Here is a 21,249-nt window from a genome sequence, read left to right as displayed (position 1 = left end):
ACGCCACCAGATAGTGTTGCTTCGTCTGCCGCCTCATTATTGGAAACTTTTTCCCCTTAATATTATATTTCATATTTCCATGTATTAGGTATTACTTTTAAGTTAAGATGAGTGTTGAGTTTGACAAACACTATATGTTTTCTGGTGTTAAACATTAATATACCAAAATAAATTTATTTTCAATTACACAACCACTTTTAAAACTTCATTATTCAATTGACACAACCCCGAATTTATTTAATTTAAAAATACTCCGGTAATAAAGTGAACGAAAATTTTCTTAATGTAGTTACTCACCTTAGACAAACAGCAAGTTTCTCCAAAGAGGAAATAGACTCCCGAAACGTGGTGTTCTGCTTGGTCAAATCACTTTTTAAAATTTCATGTAATTGGTGAAATTCGTTAGGGGACATCCTAAAATATCTGTGGAATTTTGTTTCATCATCAATCAACTCTTTATATAGAGTAGAAAACTCTCCTTTTCTCTTGCGCTGTCTTAGGATAGGATGCACCCAATATCGTCGAGCTTTGGGAAGTGAGATTTGTTCTTCCTCATCCAAAACAATGGCTATTTTCATTAATGTATTTCGCGAAAACATGACTGTCTGGAGATTTCGACCGTACTATTGACCGGACAGTGTGAATGCATTATAAAAATTGCGATCGTGACTTGACCGTGACTGGATCGTGCCTGGCACGTGTAGTGAGAATCAGCCTTAAGAGTTCATTATAATTTACAGGACTCAGGACGCTCAAGCGCGCCGTCCGCATATATATTTACCCAACTAAGCCGCACATGTGCGCCTTCCGCATTGAAAGTGATATCTATCTAAGGTGTTCGAGCGGATTCTGAAAGATCAAATTGATCCTTTAGTATACAATGATAATTTAATAACAAATGTTCAATCTGGATTTCGTACATTCTAGAGCACCACCACCGCTCTTGTCAACATCACCCAAGATTTATTCAAAGCAACTGATAATAATGAAGTAACTGCCATGGTACCCCTGGACTACAGTAAAGCATTAGATACATTACACCACAATATTCTGTGTAAGAAAATGTCATTTCTTGGATTTAGTGAAGGGACTGTGGATCTATTGAAAAGTTACCACAGAAATCAGACTCAATCAGTATGTCTGGATGGAAAGTGTTCTAGTGCTTTACCTGTTGACTATGAAGTACCTCAGGGCTCTGTCCTTGACCCCATTCGGTTCTTTCTATATATATCTGACTTTCATAAAATGATTGATCATTGCACAGTTCATCATTATGCAGATGACACTCAGTTATATTATCGATTTCCTCCAAGTAACTGGCAAGTGGCAATGGAACAAATTAACAGCGATCTACAAAAGTTACTGGATCTATCTATAGCCCATATCCCGAAATTGAATTCTAAAAAATCTCAACTAATACTTTTTGGCCCGAAACACAAAAGGTGGGAAACTGAAGGAAGAATTGAAATCAAACTTGGACAAGACTTACTACAAATAAATACAGAAAGCAAGAACTTGAGTTTCTGGCTACATGCTGATCTGAGATTTCACAAACATATAAATTCACTTTGTCGTAGGTCGTACAGTACCTTACGTCAACTCTATCAAAGTAGAGATATTATGACTTCCAAATTGAAGTTGAAACTTTGCGAAACCCTCATATTGTCTAGATTAGCATATTGCGATATAATCTACGGGCCTGCCTTGATACAAATTGATGAAAATCGCTTGCAAAAAATACAAAACAATTGCATTCGTCTTTCTTATGGTGTGAGAAAATCAAAAAATCTTTATTTCCGTAGACCTAGGGAAGGCATGGAAAAAGTCACATAACTCAGTAAAATTACAATTAGGTCACAATCTTAAAACAACATAATTATATGACATATTATATAACATTTAGACTATAAATGGGATACAAAAATTAAAATTTAAAATTCCAAATCAGACTGAAAAAATTCATCAAGCGAATAAAATACCTTTTCACATAATAGTTTTCGAACTTTTTGTTTGAAGAGCTTTACACTAGTTATTTTTTTAATGGATATTGGGAGCTTGTTGTACAGTTTTATTGACATGATATAAGGTCCATTAGTCACCTTGGCTAACTTATGACTAGGAATTTAAATGTTATAGTTTTTTCTCACGGTGAAGCCCGAAAGATGACATGTATCATCTCTGTTCTGAAACTTGGAGCAATTTGATTTAACGTAGATTACACAATTAAAAATATACATGCAAGTAACAGTTAATATATTCAACTTTGCAAATGGTGGTTTACAGGAATCGAGTGGTTTTTATAAAACAAATTGTTCTAATAATCTTTTTCTGGAAAATTAATAAGTCACTGATTCTATTGCAGTTGGTTACCGATTGCTAAAACCTGGCATTTCCACATACTCGTCAATACACATAAATTCCTCGTTTACAAAAAGCCAAATTATATTTATGAAAGATATAAAACTTTCAAAGCTCAGAATAATTCGAGGACACGAAACCGTCATACTTTTATTATTCCAAAACACTCGACAGCCTGCTTTTCTCGTAGTTTTATTTACAATTCTATCAAACAATATAACGCTCTGCCCAGTGAATTTACACACTACTCCATATATAACTTCAAGATAAAGTTGAAAATATATCTGAAGTCTTCTGGATAATAATAATAATCTTAGTTTCACAAAGATTCATGAACCACTCACTTACCAATGTATACTAGGTGATTATTTTTATATTTCTATATAGTACATGCTATCCCCTAGGTTAAGTTGTAAAACAGCTTCGGCTGAACTTCGCTCTTTCATTGATTTTTATATCTATTTCTTCTTTATGAACAGTGTATGTCAATGAATAAAGCCCATTTATTATTATTTTCATTATTAAATCCAATATGATCGCTTCTTTCGCACAGACACCGCTCTAAGAGCGTCTTAAGGATTTTGCTGTAGTGTTTGTGTTTTATCCATAAAAAAAAAGAACTAACTGACCAACCATCTATCAGGGACTTACCAACTCTTATATTACTTTCAGGATTGGAAAAGTTCAATAAACCAATACTGATAAATTATTGAGGAGAAAAAACTTCGACTCACCTCAGATAACGGTGGAGATAAAAATATGGAACTTTTTTTATCTGAGTATGTAATGAAGGCGTTTTTCCTTTGAAGTATTGATAGGCCACCAGAAATCCACTGATGAAGATAAATGTATCAACACATACATGAGCAGCGTCAAGGTATCCTGAATATATTTTGGTGTGAATCTGAAAACAACATAATTTGGTTAAAACTGAAATAATATCACAATACTGAGATGTTTCCAGTGACTTCGTTAGCAAAAACTTTAGTTTTTGACTTTTCTCATTTTCTCTAACAGCAAAATCACATCATGAACTACGAACACCATGAACAACAACTGAACAGTATGTTTATAGTACTTTTTTCAACAAATGTTTCAACTTAACATAACCTTCTTATTTATGAACCGATCGAAATGAATCAAACACTAAATTTTGGGTGAAGCTTACCATAATGGATTAGTGAAAATAGTACAAAAATCATCTTAGCCATTTTCGAGATTAGCGCGCGAAAACGTACACACAAATATACAGCGATCGTTAAACATATATTATACAGTGCGGACGTTCCTAAACAGTCCCTACTTTTTTATAAAAAAGCCAATGTTGTGACATCACTCGCCGCAAAGAAGGCGCTATCCATTTATTTTCAATAGAAAGGGGGTTTTTGTGACCCTTTGCTCGAAATGTATTTCAATTCTCTATATAACAACCTTTACTGTTTTGAATTAGGATAACCAGTTGCATTATGAATTGGAGACGAGAATTGAAACAGCTCCAAAGTTAGTTATCACAGGTTATACAATGTTTGTAATGTGTGAGAGAAAAAAAATATTTACGGTTACAAATCATATTCAGAATAAAATTGAACCAAAATATTTGACAAAAAAGCACATTTCGGTTTTTTATCAGACTGAGGAGTTTTTATGATCGATTATGTAGATGAAAATCCACATGGTGTTACCCTAGTGACAAAAAGTATAGTGTTTTCGCTGAAATGGTGTTCGCTGAAATGGTGTTCGCTGAAACGGTGTTAAATGCAAGATTTTCCGATAATCTGATCTGTCGAAAATGTCTCAGGAAACTGGTTGAGAAATTTCAAACAACTGGAAGTATAACTCGACCAAGAAGGGCCAGAAAAAAATCCATCTCGGACGAGAATAATTGCTCGTGAGAATGAGGTCTCAACAACCACCGCAGAAGACATAAGTTTCACCTCTATGAACTGAAGATATGTACATGAGTTGAATGAAGATGACCCGGAGAGAAAAATGCAATTGTGTGAGTTGTTCGAACGTTTGGTTGCCAACCAAAACTGCATAAATAATGTTTGTTTAGTGACGAATGCACTCTTTCTTAAATGGAAATGTCAATAGCCAAAATGTAAGATATTGGTCAGAAATAAACCTACAAATTTGTTAAGCTCACATTCAAACTACCGAGAAAATAAATGTCTGGGCACGAAAATTTAGAAACCATATTGTCGGTCCCATATATCTAGAGAAACATCTGATTAGTAATTCATATATTTGCAAATTATTTCGAACCTCATTCACCCACGGAGTCAAGAAATTGTGGTCAACGATCAAGATGAATTTGAGATTCAGTTGTTTTCTAACAAAAATGGTGCACCACCACTTTTTTGTACGCCTGGGCGGCATTGGTTGAATCAGACAAACTCAGGCATATGGATTGGTAGGCTAGGTCCGTTGCAATGGTCTTTTCGTCACCGGATTTGACTAATCTCGATTTCTTTCTGTGGCTCTGTATCAAATCGGAAGTTCATGCTACGCAACTTGGAACAATAGAGCACTTGGAGACAGAATTACCGAAACTTGTGCTACCACAGAAATATTTCAAAATGTTACAAATAAGTTCGAAAATAGACTGTTTCACTGTCAGATGTTACTGATTTATTTCTCTTTTCAATGAACATTTATTTCAAGAAATCTGATATAGCGTGGCAAAATTACAAAATTTCTAGTCTCAAATTCAAACTTTATCAACTTCGCAACCGATTATCAAAATTCAAAAAAGTGAGGGTCATTCTACAGAGAATTGAAGTACCTTTCATACGAATTTTCACCCCGCTTTCCAAAAATGATAATTATAGCGCCCTCTCTGCAGCAAGTGAAATCACACTATTGACTTTTTTACCAAAAAGTTGCAAGTTACGAGTTAAAAATTACAAATATTTTGGCTGACTCTGTACTCGCCCCGTCGAAAGTTAAGAGAGGAGTACTATTTACGTTCACACTATGTACTGATGATTAACGAGGTCTTACTTTTTAACGTGTGCTTCCTTACACGGGTTGGACGATAGCAAATGAAAAAGAAATAGGACAAATCATAAAATTCTACAGTTGTCGAAAGAAAATATTCTCTTCGGAAATGATTTACCAAAAATTTTAATATACAGGGTGGGTTAGTGAATACGAAACAAGGCCAGTTTCACACAAACAGCTATTAGGAAAAAATTCCCTCGAGCTCATCGATTTTAATTTACAGGAGTACATTTTTTGAGCCAATTATAAATTCTGTCACTTCACTTTGAAATTGATGTCAAGTTAACATGAAGAACGTTAGCTGTTAAGTTTTGACCTTACAAATGACAGATAATGAAATAAGTTTGGCCACTTTCACTAGAGGTATGTGACTCTATTTCTATTAGTACCTACAAGGGTGGTATATAATGGTGAATGTAATGAATCATTGTTAGTTTATTGTATAAGTTTGAAAATGTCAGTATAAGACGAAACTGCAGTAACGTTAGTTACAAATAAAAGTGGTAAAAAACATAGAAAGTTTCATTTCTCTTTTCTTCATTATGATTTCCTACCACGTAGTAACGGCTACATCCATCAATTTATCGAAAAATAACAATTTTATTGAACATCAGAACATCAGTGCCGCCTTTCACGGTGTACCCCTACCTGGCTGGGGTGAGATGGATGACAATATTGTTCATCTTTTAACGGAGGCGTAGGGGTCTCATTCGACAGAGTATCGGGAGGGGTCGTCTACAGCACAATCTATAGCTTCCCTAACTAACGGATTATCATGAATTTCAAAAACTCGCTGATTCCTCGACTGAATGGACTGCCGAATGGAAGGTAGCTGCAAATCTCTGCCGATGGCTTCATTCCGCACGAACCAAGGAGCATTCACAATCATCCTTTTTAACTTATTTTGCAATCTCTCCTGAATGGAGATATTAGACGGAGCCGCTTGTCCCCAGACGCCTGAATTATACATGATGACAGGCTTGAACATCCTGTTGTAGATGGTAATTTTATTCTTGAGACTCATTTTGCATCTTTTGTTATTCAGAGGGTACAGACTGGCTTTACGGCCCTCGATCTTTGTTTGAACTGATATAATGTATGGGTTCCAAGTAAGCCTGACTACGTGAACTTTACGATTGTGGTTTAGCTCTTGGATGATATTTTAGACCAGTCTCAGAGCCTGTAACTCGGTGGAGTGGTCTCTCCTGAATCCGAATTGTTCGTTAGGCAGAACATTTCGGTCCTCAACTTCTTTGTTGATCCTTTGCAGAACGACTCTTTCAGCCAGCTTAGCCGCCAACGAAAGCAGACTAATCGGACGATATTCTGTGGGAACACCGGGTTCTGACTCTGTTTCGGGAGCATGATGACGATCGCATGCTTCCACCTTCTGGGGAAATATCTGAGGGCCAACGAACTGTTTATTATGTTCAGAAGGTTCTCGACGCAGTTGTCTGGGGCCTCTTCAATAATCTATTGGTTATCAAATTGGCCCCCGGAGTTTTCTTCGCCTTTGTAGCCTAGATATACCCCTTCAGCTCTTCCACAGAAGCTGGACGGATGTTATCATCATCATCTTTCCTGAGGATGCGGTGAACCCAATCTTCCAGCAGCATATCGCGATCGATGTCATCGTTGTTGTCAACGTTAAGTTGAAACTGACGTTCCATCGAGTCGGCAAAGGCTAACGCTTTGTCGGCGGGGGAGTAGCACACTCCGTGCTCTCCGTGAATGGGTAAGAGAGCAGTCTTCTTCACCTTGAGTCTGCAGGTGACTCGCCATCCCCAGGCTCCTCCCACCTTTTCTTCCGGTGACCAATGATGGTCTGCTTGACTTGGTTGGCCATCCTACTTGCCGCAATTTTATCACCTGGGAAAAGGGTTCGCTGGTAGAGCTTTCTCAGGTGATTTCTCTCTCGTAACAAGGCTTTGATATGAGGGGGAAACTCATTATAGCTCTTCAGCTATAATGAGTTCCAAGCGGCTACCCTGGAGGTAGCCGCGTGGAACGCATCATTCACCGAGAGCTCGAAACGTCCAACTGCCGCGTCGAGATCGTCGGGAGAGCGGAGTGCCTCAGGAGGCTCGCGCATCTCTCTGAGATGGGCTGTGAAGATGTCCCAATCTGTCGATGATCTCACGCGATAATCAAGAGAAGGAAGTTCATCGCCCAATACCAGGATTACTGGATTATGATCGGAGTCCAGTTCCGACAGAACGTAAATTTCGCCAGTCAGAGAGATGTTTTTGAGAAGCGCAATGTCTAGTACTTCAGGCCTCTTCTGACCGCGATAGAACGTAGGCTCATCTGGACCCAGCACAAGATATTCATGCCTATCGACATGCTCATAGAGCGCTTAGCCGTTTCGATTTGTGGCTCTACTCCATAGTCTGTGCTTGGCATTGAAGTCGCCAGCAGCAATTTTCGGAATGTTGCTTCCCATCAGCAGTTCATTCAGTGATTCTGGGAGTAAGTGATTGTTTGGAGGGTTGTAAACCAAGATTAGTTTGTGACAACCCCTGCTCAGTTGAATTTCGACACCTACGGCCTCAGTTCCGTGTAATTGGGCACTGTCAATGCCGTATTGAACACACTGAAGGGATCGTTTTCAGCACGTCCAACACGTTCTCTGTGAAAAAATCTGTAATTTGGAATGACAATAGATTCGTTCCTAAGATGTGTCTCTTGGACTAGAGCCACATCGATGTTATTTTCAATTAAAGAATTCTCAAAGTCAAGTTTTTTGAAACGAATGCCATTAGCATTCCAAATAACAATCTTCAGAGATCTAGGCAACGTTGGTTGTCTAGACATTGGGAGTTCCGGTTATCACGTCGGTATTCACCATGAACATTTTCTGTAGCACGGGGAATTGTACAAACAATTTTTTCATCTGGTCCAATGCGGCACAGATGTCTGAAACTCCCTGCGTCTGAGGTGAGGATTCAGGTTGAGAAGGGGTAGGCTTTGCAGTACTGCTGGCACTCTTGGATGTAGCCTTAGCAAAGCTGACCCCTCCTGGTGGCACTGATGTTGGGGCTCAACCTGAACCTTCACGCTCAGGACGTCTTTGACATCAAAGATATGCCTTTGGTCCTTGCTCAACACAACAAAAATCATTGCCATGGGCTTGTTAAAGCGCTTCATGCACTTTACTGACGCGAGGTCAAAGCCTCTGGATTCAAGCTCCTCGCGAACATCATCGGTTGCCAGGTGCTCTGGCACGCCCCTAGAAACAGCACGAATTTGCCGTTCTTCAGGGAACGAGTAGGTGTGGTGGGGGATTTTTTTCCTCACCAAGAGTCTGGACAACCAACGATAATCGTCAGAAGTCTCAGGCTGAACTTTTATGCCATCTTGCAGGTTGACGGCTTTGGAGAACTTGATGTTTTCTTGAGCCGTCAACTTCAACAGGGATACCCATTTGTCTTTCTAGCGGACAACAATTGGTGGAATTCTGGCCGTTTTGGCCGTCGGATGTGAATTTTGTTTAAGAGGGGTAGAGGTAACAGGTTCCTCCCCGTGGACTGACTTCCTGAAGTGGAAGCACTATCATTCACTATTTTTTCATCACTCTCCATCTCGACATCATTGTTAGTATTGCCGCTGGGAGCGGCCGGCTCGTCGACCCGATTTTGGATCCCTAGAACTGAGAATGCTTCTGAAAGCATTTTTTATCACGCTTTTATTAGCTTCACCTGTATGTATGTTTGTTTGTTTGTTTGTTTGTAACTCTCCTTTTCTTTTCATATTTATTTCCGTTTGAATGTTCGGAATCTGTGTTTTACAGAATTATCGACATTATTGCTTGATCTATTCGCGGGCAAATGGCGCTGTACGTAACCTCCTTGATATAATTCGAACTCACTTTACATGTATTTCTTCATTTGAAAAAAGTAATTTTTTTATCAACACGCGCGCCTGCTGCCTTATTTCTAACCCTTCTTTGCACGCCTGCTGCTTTCCTTGGGCTTGGTAGCTGATTTTTAGGCTCCCTCTCCGGAATCGGAAAATATCGATGGCCATTTTTCTAAACAATATACGGCTGATTGATCCCAAAGTTTGAATAAAATAAATATAGTTTAAAAAGAATAAAAAAACACTCTTTTATAACATACGAAACTAAAAAATAAAAATAAATATAGTTTAAAAAACTAATAAACACGCTTTTAAAGAACATCGAATCAAAAAGTTAAAAATATTTTTTAAATAAGCTTAAAACAATAACGAACAAAAAATACTAATATTATTGTGAATAAAGCGTGGGCGCTTTGTGCCATTTTTTTGTATATCAAGCGCCCGTCGCTTTTTTCACAATAATACTAGTATTTTTCGTTCGTTATTGTTTTAAGCTTATTTAAAAAAATATTTTTAACTCTTTGGTTCGATGTTCTTCATAAGCGTATTTTTTAAACTATATTTATTTCTAACAGACTGAATACTTATCTGAAGGATATACTTACAGTATCTATTTTTTCTTTATTCATGGGCGTTAGTAAACCACCAATAAACGACCCTATTCCATGCCCAGCAATAATCCACATTATACTTATTACTTTCATTCCATCAAATATTTGGACGTGATCTTTTGAGTAAACGGTCGTCTTCAGGAGTTTTCTTCCATTAGTGAAAACGGAAAAGGCCAAGAGTAACGTGTTGGAACCTTCTGAAATGCAGTCAAATTTATATCGTGAAATTATCATCTAACATAGTAATGTTAACACATCAACTGAAATATGATTCATTTATTTGTTAAGTGTATTTTTCATGAAAATGCAACAGCCACCTCTTTAAATCATAGAATATGTTCTATTTTTTCAATCTACTTTTTGTTAACTGTCAATATTCCTCTTTGAAACGAATTGTTTCCGATTTTTTCGGAAAAAATCAATATCTCTAATTTTAGTTCTCATAGTTCAATCCCATATTTACTTATGAAGCCAACCCAGGTCATGTCTGAAGATGCAAAGTGAAGATGCTATGGGAAAAATAAAGAAGCATCATGCAAAATAGTAAACTGATGGAGTATTCCGAAATGTGGGGGAAGAGTCCAAAAACAGAATTTATTATTTTTATTCAACTAATATCCTGGAAATCATCACTCTCATCACACCATCCAGGAAACCCACTACACTATAATGTAATCACCCATAGATTTTTGTTTTACGAAAGACAAAATCAGTACCCATTTAATTCATACCTACATCAAACAAAAACTTTTTTCGGTTTGGATATCTGTAATCATATCATCTCCCCTTGACTTTTTCTAAAATTCATATTGAAATAAGGCCGACCTGCCATATCAACTGTGGAGTAATCGAAGCTAATTTTTATCATTGAGAATTTTTAAAATAAACAAATTTAAAAACTCTCAATATCTTATGAACAATTAAATTGAACTGAATAATTCGCTATTATTGAATCTGTTTATTTCCAGGTAAGAAAAATTAAGTATAATTACGGTATTTTAGGAAATTTAATTTATCGTATAGTTAATGAATTTATACCAGGTAGATGCATTCATCATAAAGTAGGCATTCAAGTGGGTACTATGTTAGAGTATGAAATAGTTGTGATTCAGAAGTAACTTATTATTTTACGATTGAGAAACCTATTAAATAGCGAAACATATATGGCGGTTTTTGTAAAATCCTTTATAGTAAAAATCATACAATAAACTGTATTAATGAGTATTAAAAAATAGGATCACTCACAATGAAATTTGAAGACTTGAAATGATGTGCCTCTAATCTGACAAACATTTTTTCTTCTACTGTAGGTAGTTGAAGAGCGAAGGTTAAAAATCTTCCTTCAAACTGACCTTGAAAATAAAACTGCTCTCTCAGATATTAGTTACTGGAAAATATTGAGCTTCTAAACCAATATCCTGTATATAGTTAAGAGTTAATAGTTCAATCAATTCTAATGCCTACCTATTTGGAGTCGACAAAGAGTTATATTTTCAATTATTGAACTTACCAATTTCATTTTTATATAGGTAAACATCATACGTTGTACTCAGTATCATGACCAATAGTAGCAGAGCGAAAATAATACTGAAACAAAGGAAGCTTGAATGAAGTGCTATTAATAAATATATGTTGCAGTATTCTTCAAAAAACATTTTTTGTGAAAGAATCAATAGTTTTTGCAGTTTTTTGAGGGTAATTACCCTCCACAATCTGTTATGAATATGTTTGAATATGTTTGAAAAGAGTAGATCCAGATGTGTTGAGCTCTATATTGCCGCATACTTCTGACATACATTAGGTGAAATGAAGCGACTAAATCTATTCAGCATTTCGCATGAAAGTATCATTAGAATAGAGACATTTTTCCAACCTACCATATTCTAGGTTATCTAGGTTGCTGTGGTGTTTGGATTATCGATCAAGAGGATGGATTTTTAACAGAAGCTAGCAGCCATAGGTTGCGCTCAGGACTAAACATGTGAGCAATATTCCTCAGAAGGTCTAGGTTGAGCTTTATACAGCATTGAGGTTGCTCACTTTTGAGTTGTAAAAAGTATTTTTCCATGTATCTGAGTTCCAATATAACAATACCCAATGAATTGATTGATACAGATAACATGCCCCAACATTATGGTATTCGGTTCTGTCACATTCATGCCGAGTACCTATAGGAGAGAGATAAATCTCCAACGTTTCCTCGATGTTCCAGACTATCAAGGGCGCAAGTGATGTTCGCCTCTCCAATCCGGCGGAGGGCTCTTTTCTGGATGGAATCCAGCAGCTTTAGGGTATGCATAGGGGCGGAGCTCCATATATGAAAACAATACTCCAACGAAGGTCTGTTCGGAGCTTTATGAAGCATCAAAAGTTGTTGAGGTTTGTAAGGTTTTCTGGTTCGCAACAGTGTTCCAAGCTTTTGTGAAGTAGCTTTTGCAATTGTAGCGACATGATTGTGCCAAGACATATTGGTGTCCATTTTAACCCCCAACAAGCTCATCGGAGCAGAAAGCGGACATTTATCTTTTTGAAAAACCGATGCCTGGATTTTCATGGCACTGAATCGAACCTGGTTACTTTCATCCCAATTCGAAATCGCCTTTGAATCCTCATTAAGATATATATCCTCCTACTGCCGGTGAAGATATGCATCCGCACATCCAAATGGAATGACGAGACAAGTGTGCTGTCGTCAGCAAAGCAATATATTGGATTCTTGGTTTTTCCAATAAGTCGTTGATATACGATAAAAAGAGGGTTGGAGACAATATTGATCCCTGGGGAACACCACCATTGATAGTAAAAGTATTCGATAGCAAAGTGGCTGATGTATAATTATTTGAAAGATTTTTCTTGCTGTATTTGGGAATATGCTGAATGCGAGCAATATTGCAACAAAGAGGAAAAACCCCTCTCTTGCAAGACATGTTAAAAAGTCTGCAAAATAGTGGTGCGATTTCATTGATGTACTTTTTAAGTAAGATGACGGGCACTTCATCAGGACCAGACGCCTTGTTGATAATAGGTTGTTTCCAAATTCGCCTAACTACATGCTATCGAAAAGTAATTTCCGCAATTGTGGATTCTAGTGTGGAAATAGTGAGTGGTGTCTTTCCCAGAAAATCGACTGTGGAGTGGGACGCAAATTGTTCAGCTAGTAGATATGCTTTTTCTATGTCGTTGTTGCAATTGAACCATCCGCTTGTACCTATTAGTGTTGGGATTGTGGATTTTGTAAAGTTCGGATTGACAGTTTTAGCTACCGACCAGAAAAATCTGAAGCCGTTGGGATTGGCAAGCAGTTTATCCCTAATTCTCTGATTCGTGAAGTTCTTTGCTTCCATTAATTTCAAATTTGCAGCATTGACAAACCTAGTTTAGTTTTCGGTTCTGGGATTTTTGCGCCACTGCCGGTAGATGAGATTTTTGAAGGCGACTGCTTGCTCTCAATCTTTGTTGAACCAAAGTTTGCCGTTAAAAGTTTATTTCATTGAAAAAAGAATAGTAAACCCTAATGCCAGACACTATGGAAAGCTCTAGAAACATCAAGCAAAATAGCCCGAGACTTTCCGTGTGCTCCATTGCATTGTTCCAAAAGTGGGAGAAATTCTTCACCTCCAGAAACCATATTGATGACCGGTTGAGAAGTTGAAGTATTGAAATTATTCAACAATCATTGATTGACTGCTTTTTCGTATAACAAGTTGAAGAGCCTAAAGAACATTGGTGTAAATTATTTGACACAATTTGATCAATTGTTCTGACACACAAGGATTTGTATTGTTACATTGATGTATAGGCACTAAATCAGAGAGAGAATCAGTACTGTTGGAGAAGTTGTATTCAAATATTATTCAGTATATGGTGATTCATCGAATTTATTCATTCAACCATACTTTGACATAAATAGAGCCCGATCTAATTTGACAATTGTTCTAGAAATTGCACCGATAGAAATTGAAGTTGAAAAATTGATGTTTTATCATCCTATAGAATCTCAGGTATAGCAAATAACGGTCCATCGAACAAACTAGATTAAACATTTCAATTCAAGGTGTTCCTAAAATAAGTCTCGTATGTTTTATCGAATAAAACGGAATCTGTTGATTTGAAAAGTACATAACATAGGTATATTAGAAAGTAATAAGATATTGAAAGCTCTCGAACATTGTAATGATATTTCTACTTTTCATTTTTGTAACGTATTTATACTTTTAATTACACCAAGTTCAGCCTTTAGATATTAGTTGTAAATTGGCCTACGGTTGATCAAACATTATACAAGTTGTTCAACACAAGAAAAAGGTATCATCATTTCATTGCGACAACATACATTGATATATTTCATACGTTGACTAATGCCATCTTGTCCATTGGATAATGTTTGCAAATGTATATTTCACACTGACACTTTAAAAAAAATCTTACATCATGATTATATTTCCAGTGTTGAATTCTTGGCCTGTCTCAATGGTTGTACAGAAGTTATCGATGAATAGTAGAGGAACATTTGGATACATAACTTTTCCAATTTCCACCAGGTCCTTAGCCGAACAACCATCTGGAGTACAAGTGGCTAACTGATGACCTAGCTAAAAAATAATTATTTTCGATCATAGTCAAACATAAATGTCCTCAGTTTACTGGATGAAAACGTTCTGACTCCAAATTAACTAGAACCGACATTCGAGTACTATATTTGAAGAATACCTGCATCAAAAAAATGTAGGTTCAAAATTTGAGAGATTGGTTAGTTTAGGTCCCGGCGCATGTAAATAAAAATATTTGATAGCACAATCAAAATATAACATAACCTAACCCAACTCCTAACATAACCTTTAGTCATTAGTACTGATATTGAAATTAATATTATGTTGAGAATATTTGAACCTAACCTAACCTAACCTTTGTAAGCGCGCCAGGACCTAAACTAGACAATTCCCAAAATGTATTGTCCTTCCGTATGAAACAAGGTACACTAATGGATTAGATTCAAAGGGTTGAACATGAAATTAGTTTTCAAAACTTCTTGCACACTTCAACAAATGTTAGCTAATTCTAAAGACAAGATGTTGGAATATGAAAAGTCGGGAATGACAATCAGATTAAGAGAGTTATTAAACTCATTTTGAAGAACATGCAGTATATATCCGGTTTCGAACACCAGAAAAATATAGTGTCATCTTGGAAAGATTAATACATTACACTAGATTTATAGATGCTTCTGAAAGTCTGGGAATAGCAAAGAGAACTATGACCAATAACAAAGGTACCATTCCAAACAGCCCATTGGTCACCTTTTCATGAAACATTCTGTTGAAATTAGCAGGAACTTACACGAGAAATTTCCCACAAATTTCAACCCATAAACATTGATGTGTAGATATTTAAAAGTAAAAGAATACCATGTTAGATATGAATAGAGACCAGTTTCATAGCAAGTAATTATTTTTCCTCATCCCCTGAAGACGTCAACTTGTTTGGCGAAACGCGCGAATAGAAGAGTATTACAGTTCTGGTGATTGGGATTTGTATAAGTATGTCACAAGCAGGGCCGTAGCGAAAAAAAAACAGGGGGGGAATCCAAATTTTCCCAACCCCACCAGCAAAATTTCCCAACTTTCGAAAAAATGGAAACCGAGGGATTAGTTACTACTATAATATATTGATTTTCTTACTTAGCTATCCAAAGATTGGCTGAATGCTTATACCCGTTAGGGTATGCATCAACAAAAATAAATTTTGGTAAATATAAAAATAATAATGGGAATTATTCTACTTTGGATCAAGGTCCTTGGTCTTCCACCATATCCACCATGTATAGGAATATTCAATACAAATGAAAGAAAACAACACTTAAATAATATTCTACGTATTGTTTTCTACTATTATTTTTTTTATCTTCACGGCCCGAAATTTCCCAACTTTTCCATGTCGAAAAAACAGCGAAAAGTTGGGAAATTTGTTAAATTGTCACTTCAAAATTTGTGGACTGTGCAGGACTGTTTGAAGTATTCAAACAACTCAGAATTTCCAAGTATAGGATCTCCAAAATATGCATGTTGAGAAATCCCAACCTTCTCCTGGTTCGTTCCCTTTTCTTATTACTTCTCCCTTTCTTTTCTCTGATTTTTATTTTTTAAATCTTTTTTTTTCTATCTTCACGGCCCAAAATTTACCAACTATTTCCCAAGTCGAAAAAGCAGTGGGCGAGGCTCCCCCGCATCCCCCCATGGCGACGGGCCTGGTCACAAGTGTATAGAAAACTCTCAACCATTTTCACCATCACATTTTCACCGTCACTAGCGTGACGACAAATTTTAATAGATGGTCACTAGCGTGACGACAAATTTAAATAGATGGGATAGCAAACATTATCCCAATAATATTTGTTTGTAACCTGGTATTCACAGTATATCATTGCGTAATATGGATTCATTAATGCATGCCTCATATTGTAAATGTGTTTAGGAAAGTTTTTTAACCTCTTCCTACCGAGACGTTCATTTGAAATCTGATGATCTGCCAACATGTGCCTCTGTAGCAAGTGAGATTATTTCTATCGGGCATAGCTGCAACAAATCGTATTTCAACAAAAGTTGCAAGTTGGTCGGTCGGTGGCCAGGTGGTTCGACGCGGGTGCTTTGTTCACTCACTCGAATTGACTGCCGTGTTGGACGGTGGTTCAAGCCCTAGTCTGAACGATCGATTTTCACTTGCTACCGTCCAACCCGTGTTAGAAATCACACGTTAAAAGGTAAGACCTCGTTAATCCTTAGCTCGCACAAGTTTAGACTTCTGAGGGTTGTCGTTCGTAGGAGTATGATGGCTGGTTAACGGAAAAATAGATTTTAAACAGACAGAAACAGTTGAAGCTATTGCAGTCAAAGATCGTGTCAATGGAATTGTCCAAAAAGTAGATAAAGGACCTTCAAATTGGAAGATGAATTTTGGAACCTGATGAAGAAGGATCGAAGAAAAAACACGCAATGGAAACGAAATAAGTGATCGGAAAAAATTATTGAATGAAAAAGGATGGCATTACAGAGGGGCACAAAAGTGGAAAGTTATTTATATTCTCAATAAAGGGACTGAAATGTCTTGAAATGCACAAAAATAACTCTTTTCTCTAATTCGATAGTTCTAATGATTTCAAAACTAACGAAAACATTGGTATTGAAAGCACTTTCGTAATTCTTCGAATGAGCCATATCTATTTCTAATTTTGTTTTTGTAATACATATGTCAAAGTTTCTCTCTGATTCAACGCATTCTAACTACAATAATTTGAAAAATGTGTTTTCTACAGACCTTCATTCATTCGAAATCAGTAATCATCGTTTCGAAAATATTAGTGATGCATGGATTATTGCATGGATAGTTTTTGGCGTAGCTCACTCACCTCAATATTATACAGGTTGTCAAAATCGGGCATGAACAACCCTGATAAACAGTATTTTCCTAGGATTCTACCACCTTCATATGTATGTTCAATGGACATGCATTCATCAAAGTTTCCGAGTTCCACTCTTCCAGAATATAGCATACCTGAGTATGGAAATTTTGCTGACGCGTCTACCACTGAAAATCAATACCGATTTTATTCTGGTGGACGATAACTTGCAAACATCCTTATAATTCAAATACAGAAAATATAATGTCAATGTAAGGATAAATATACAGAGAGTGTATACATATATTATTCGACATTTTATGGAAGGAAAATAGTCTGAATCTGAAAAAAGAAATATATTTTCTATAAATTTTTTGGCTTATTTCGGGCTGTCTTAAAAACTTTTTTGATAATTGGGACACAAAAAAAATTAAAATCATGAAATAACTAAAATTCACTGGTATTAGTTTTCGAAAGATTCTTGTACCCGATTATTTGAAAAATAAGGTGAATTTTAGTTTTTCTCGAGAAATATTTATTTATTCATCAATTTCAATTTTGTCCCCCAATCGTCGAAGCAGTTCTGCTATCTTCTTTTTGGTATGACCTTGAGCTCTCCCAGCGATTCTGTTTTTATGTCCTCAACCGTCGCAAAACGCCGTTCTTTCATAGGTCTCTTCAACCTTAGAAACAAAAAAGTCGCAGGGTGTCAAATCTGGCGAATACGGTGGTTGAGGCATGATTACGGTGTTGTTTTTGGCCAAAATATTACGAACAAGTAATGACGAGTGAGCAGGTTCATTATCGTGATGCAAAAGCCATGAATTGTTTTTCCACAATACCGGACGTTTTCTTCACATTGCTTTTCGCAAGTGGTGCATAACTTCAAGATAATACTCCTTTTTGACAGTACGTACACAGTCGAATAATACAACCAGTAGGCTCTCTTACCACGCGATCCGCCCGAGTTGCCAGGGACCTTAAACCGCTCTTAGGATGAGATTCTCATCCAACGCGTTCAGTGCTGTAGTATCGAAGAATTCCACGGTACCACAGACATCGGATTAGTTATAATAAATGGTCGGAAATTGATATTGCGTTTAGTTTATTCGCTGTTGTTATTATTTCTTTTAGTTTTTGTAGTTGGTTATAAGTAACTCTTCACAAAATCTTCTAGAATATCCTTGAATTTCGTTTTTATATGGGCGCACACCTATGCTTAAATAACGAAATTGGCTCCGCACTTCGTTTCGAGGTCACCGAGAACTTTGTGAATGTATGAATGAAAGTAGTGGGAGTGGACTTACTGGTTGATTTTTACTATGGTACGTCCATGTGGCAATAACTATCGATGCACTACGCTACGGTAATCGAAAAAAAAAAAACAGTGAGTTTCCAAAAATTTTGGTACATTAATATTTCTAAAAGATTATTGAGAAGTTGTATCAATCCTATAATTGTTGATATCAATTCAATAAGTTATACCAATTCTATTACATTCCTAGAATTATATATTGATGGAAAATTATCGTGGACGAAACATATTGAAATTATTCGAAATAAGTTGCACTTCTCATTGATAATCTATTGAAAATCAGGAATTGGAACTTTTGAAAAATATTTATTTCAGTCTTATATAGGTACTCACAACTGCATTATCTCATTTCTATTTGGGGATCCGGCAGGAATCTACAATAAAACATTCGAAATCTTCACAAATCCAAAATATATGTTATGTTTAAAATATGGTTTTCCCTTAACCAGCTATCGCACCTCTACGAACGACAACCTTCAGAAGTCGAAACTTGTGCGAGCTAAGGACTAACGAGGTCTTACCTTTCAACGTGTGATTCCTAACACGGGTTGGACGATAACGCGCGAAAATCGAACGTTCTGCCTGCGGCTTGAACCATCGACTCACACATTGGTCGATTGACTGAGCATCCACGTTGAACCGTCCGGCTACCGACCCCCCATTAAATGCAATCAAATGCATATATAAATTATTGTACTCAGAGCCTACAGTAAACTACAAAATTATTTTCAATCGAAATTCTTGACATGTAGGATGTTTTGAGGAGGAGGTGTCTCACAAAGGGTTGTTTTTTAAATGAACACTGAAAACTGAAGTTAATGAGTTTTACAATTTCTCAGTCTCAATATCGAATGACTTACTCAGAGTGGTTCATTTCAACTGGAATTAACTGTATGAATCTAAAAACAACGAGTAGTTACCATTCCTAGATGTCTTGGGGATTAGAAGTAACCGAGGTCTAGAATTTGATGTCTATAGGAAGAATGTCAGTACAGATATATTACTGATTCAAAGTTAATAACTTTCATATGAAACAAGATGCACTATAATGGGTTCGATCGAATTTTTTAAAAGGCATTAAAACTGTTCAGTTCAACACGCCTTGGAAAATTACTATAGAATAAATGAACACAATTTAAAATTACTGAGAACAATATGTCACCAGACTTTTGGACTCTTTTGAGAGAGTGGAAATAGTGAAGTGTGGCATGAGAATAATGAACAGTGACAAAAGTCCTATTCCAAACATCCCATTTTTTACCTCCATGTGAACCACTCTATTAAGAATTAGCGAGAACTTTCACGAGAAAATTTTCTGCCAATATTTATACAAGAAATCATTGTGCTTAAAAATTGAAAGTATACCTTGATATATATAAATAGGCAATGTTTAGAGTTAGGATCCAGTCTTTACTTTTCTGAAGATGCACGCTTGGTGGGTGAAACGCGAGCCGTGAGGATTGTTGCAGTTCTGGTGAGAGCAGTCCATTTTTTATGTATTCTACGCCAGAGGTTCTATCTTTCATGTGACGTTACCTAAATCTTCGATAACGTGATTAGAAATTAATATTTCAAAGTAAATATATAGGTATTCTAACATTTAACAAGAGAAATGATACTAATATATAATCTTTAATGTTGTTGGGTTAGTATAACTAACGATAGAGAATGGAGATACATGGAAAATAATCATTTTCCGGATTTTCATCTCGAATCACGACTAGGTGCAGTTCTAGCTAGAGTCCTAGAGTTCTAATGTCAATTTATTCAAACTGTTGAGACATGACCACGATATTTATTCGACCTATTAAGACATAAAACGTTAATTCCCGATGCAAACGACAAACATAAATGTTTAGGTAAAACAACATTTTCAAATGCGATAACTTTGAACATTGTTTTGTATAATGGCACTGAAGCACAAACAATAACTAGGTTAGCATACTGTAGTTATCTATAACTTCTGTGCCTGTAACCTAACTCACTTTTTGTTATGATATCCGTATTTTGAGCTAAAACTTCCACTTGCTTTGCACATGTTTCACTTATATTGGAAAGCTGAACTGAAAGTTCTCCTAACTGATCTGTGATATTGAGAAATTGGTCCAAATCTGGAATTGGAAATACAATTTGGCTATGAACTGAACTGAATAAACCCATAAAACACGTAAACACTATCATTTTCAAGACCATATTCCTTGACAATAATTGCGTATGCAGCACCATAATGTACAATGAGAATGTATGTGTAGGTGTTGATTCATTTATTAGATCAAGTTTGATAAAATTATTTGATTAAATATCAGGATTAACTTTTTGACGAAATTGAATAAAGTTTTTGTTTTGAAGTGAATTAATGTATTAACCCCGACATTTCAAGTGAAATGTATAGAGAGATAATTTGATGAAATCATAATAATAAATTAAGGAGGTCAGAGTCGTTGCCAAATGAAAAATTATAATAACTAATAAAAAATGAAATGAAGTCATAATCTAGAAACCTCCGTTTCTCGGATAAACAACAATGCCCTTTCGATTCCACCTTTTCAATTAATAAGAAAATATTTTTCTCAGTTGAATATTACATTAAAAACAATTCCAAAACTTATAAAATAAGATTACGTTTCTGTATGAATTTTATGGCTTTCAATACAAACAATAAATCTTCATACTACTCTAATGAAGTTTCTGATACTCGGTAGCCTTACGTA

General features: G+C 36.2%; 1 protein-coding gene across 3 annotated transcripts in view; it reads right to left on the bottom strand.

Annotated features, from left to right (window-relative positions):
- The window catches only part of LOC111503326 (nose resistant to fluoxetine protein 6), a 47,088-nt gene extending 26,305 nt beyond the window's left edge, over positions 1–20,783 (bottom strand). Inside the window, exons 1-6 of one of the 3 annotated variants that reach the window (XM_074181647.1) lie at positions 20,524–20,783; positions 17,233–17,411; positions 14,259–14,422; positions 11,341–11,417; positions 9,825–10,024; positions 3,093–3,262 (exon numbers count right to left, since the gene is read on the bottom strand). In XM_074181647.1, coding sequence (XP_074037748.1) covers positions 3,093–3,262; positions 9,825–10,024; positions 11,341–11,417; positions 14,259–14,422; positions 17,233–17,411; positions 20,524–20,764 — 1,031 coding nt within the window. In that variant the 5' untranslated portion in view covers positions 20,765–20,783. Of the gene's footprint in view, positions 1–3,092; positions 3,263–9,824; positions 10,028–11,340; positions 11,418–14,258; positions 14,423–17,232; positions 17,412–20,523 lie in introns of all 3 variants that reach the window. The other 2 variants (XM_074181646.1, XM_074181648.1) reach the window with 2 other exon arrangements.
- Between the last annotated feature and the right edge of the window lie 466 nt (positions 20,784–21,249).

This window comes from Leptinotarsa decemlineata, unplaced genomic scaffold (genome assembly GCF_025532065.1).
Source record: "Leptinotarsa decemlineata unplaced genomic scaffold, Ldec_3_MD MMD2_tig00026314_RagTag_RagTag, whole genome shotgun sequence".
Classification (NCBI taxonomy): Eukaryota; Metazoa; Arthropoda; class Insecta; order Coleoptera; family Chrysomelidae; genus Leptinotarsa; species Leptinotarsa decemlineata.
Note: the sequence above shows the minus strand (reverse complement) of the source record. Positions and strands in the feature narration are given on the sequence as shown.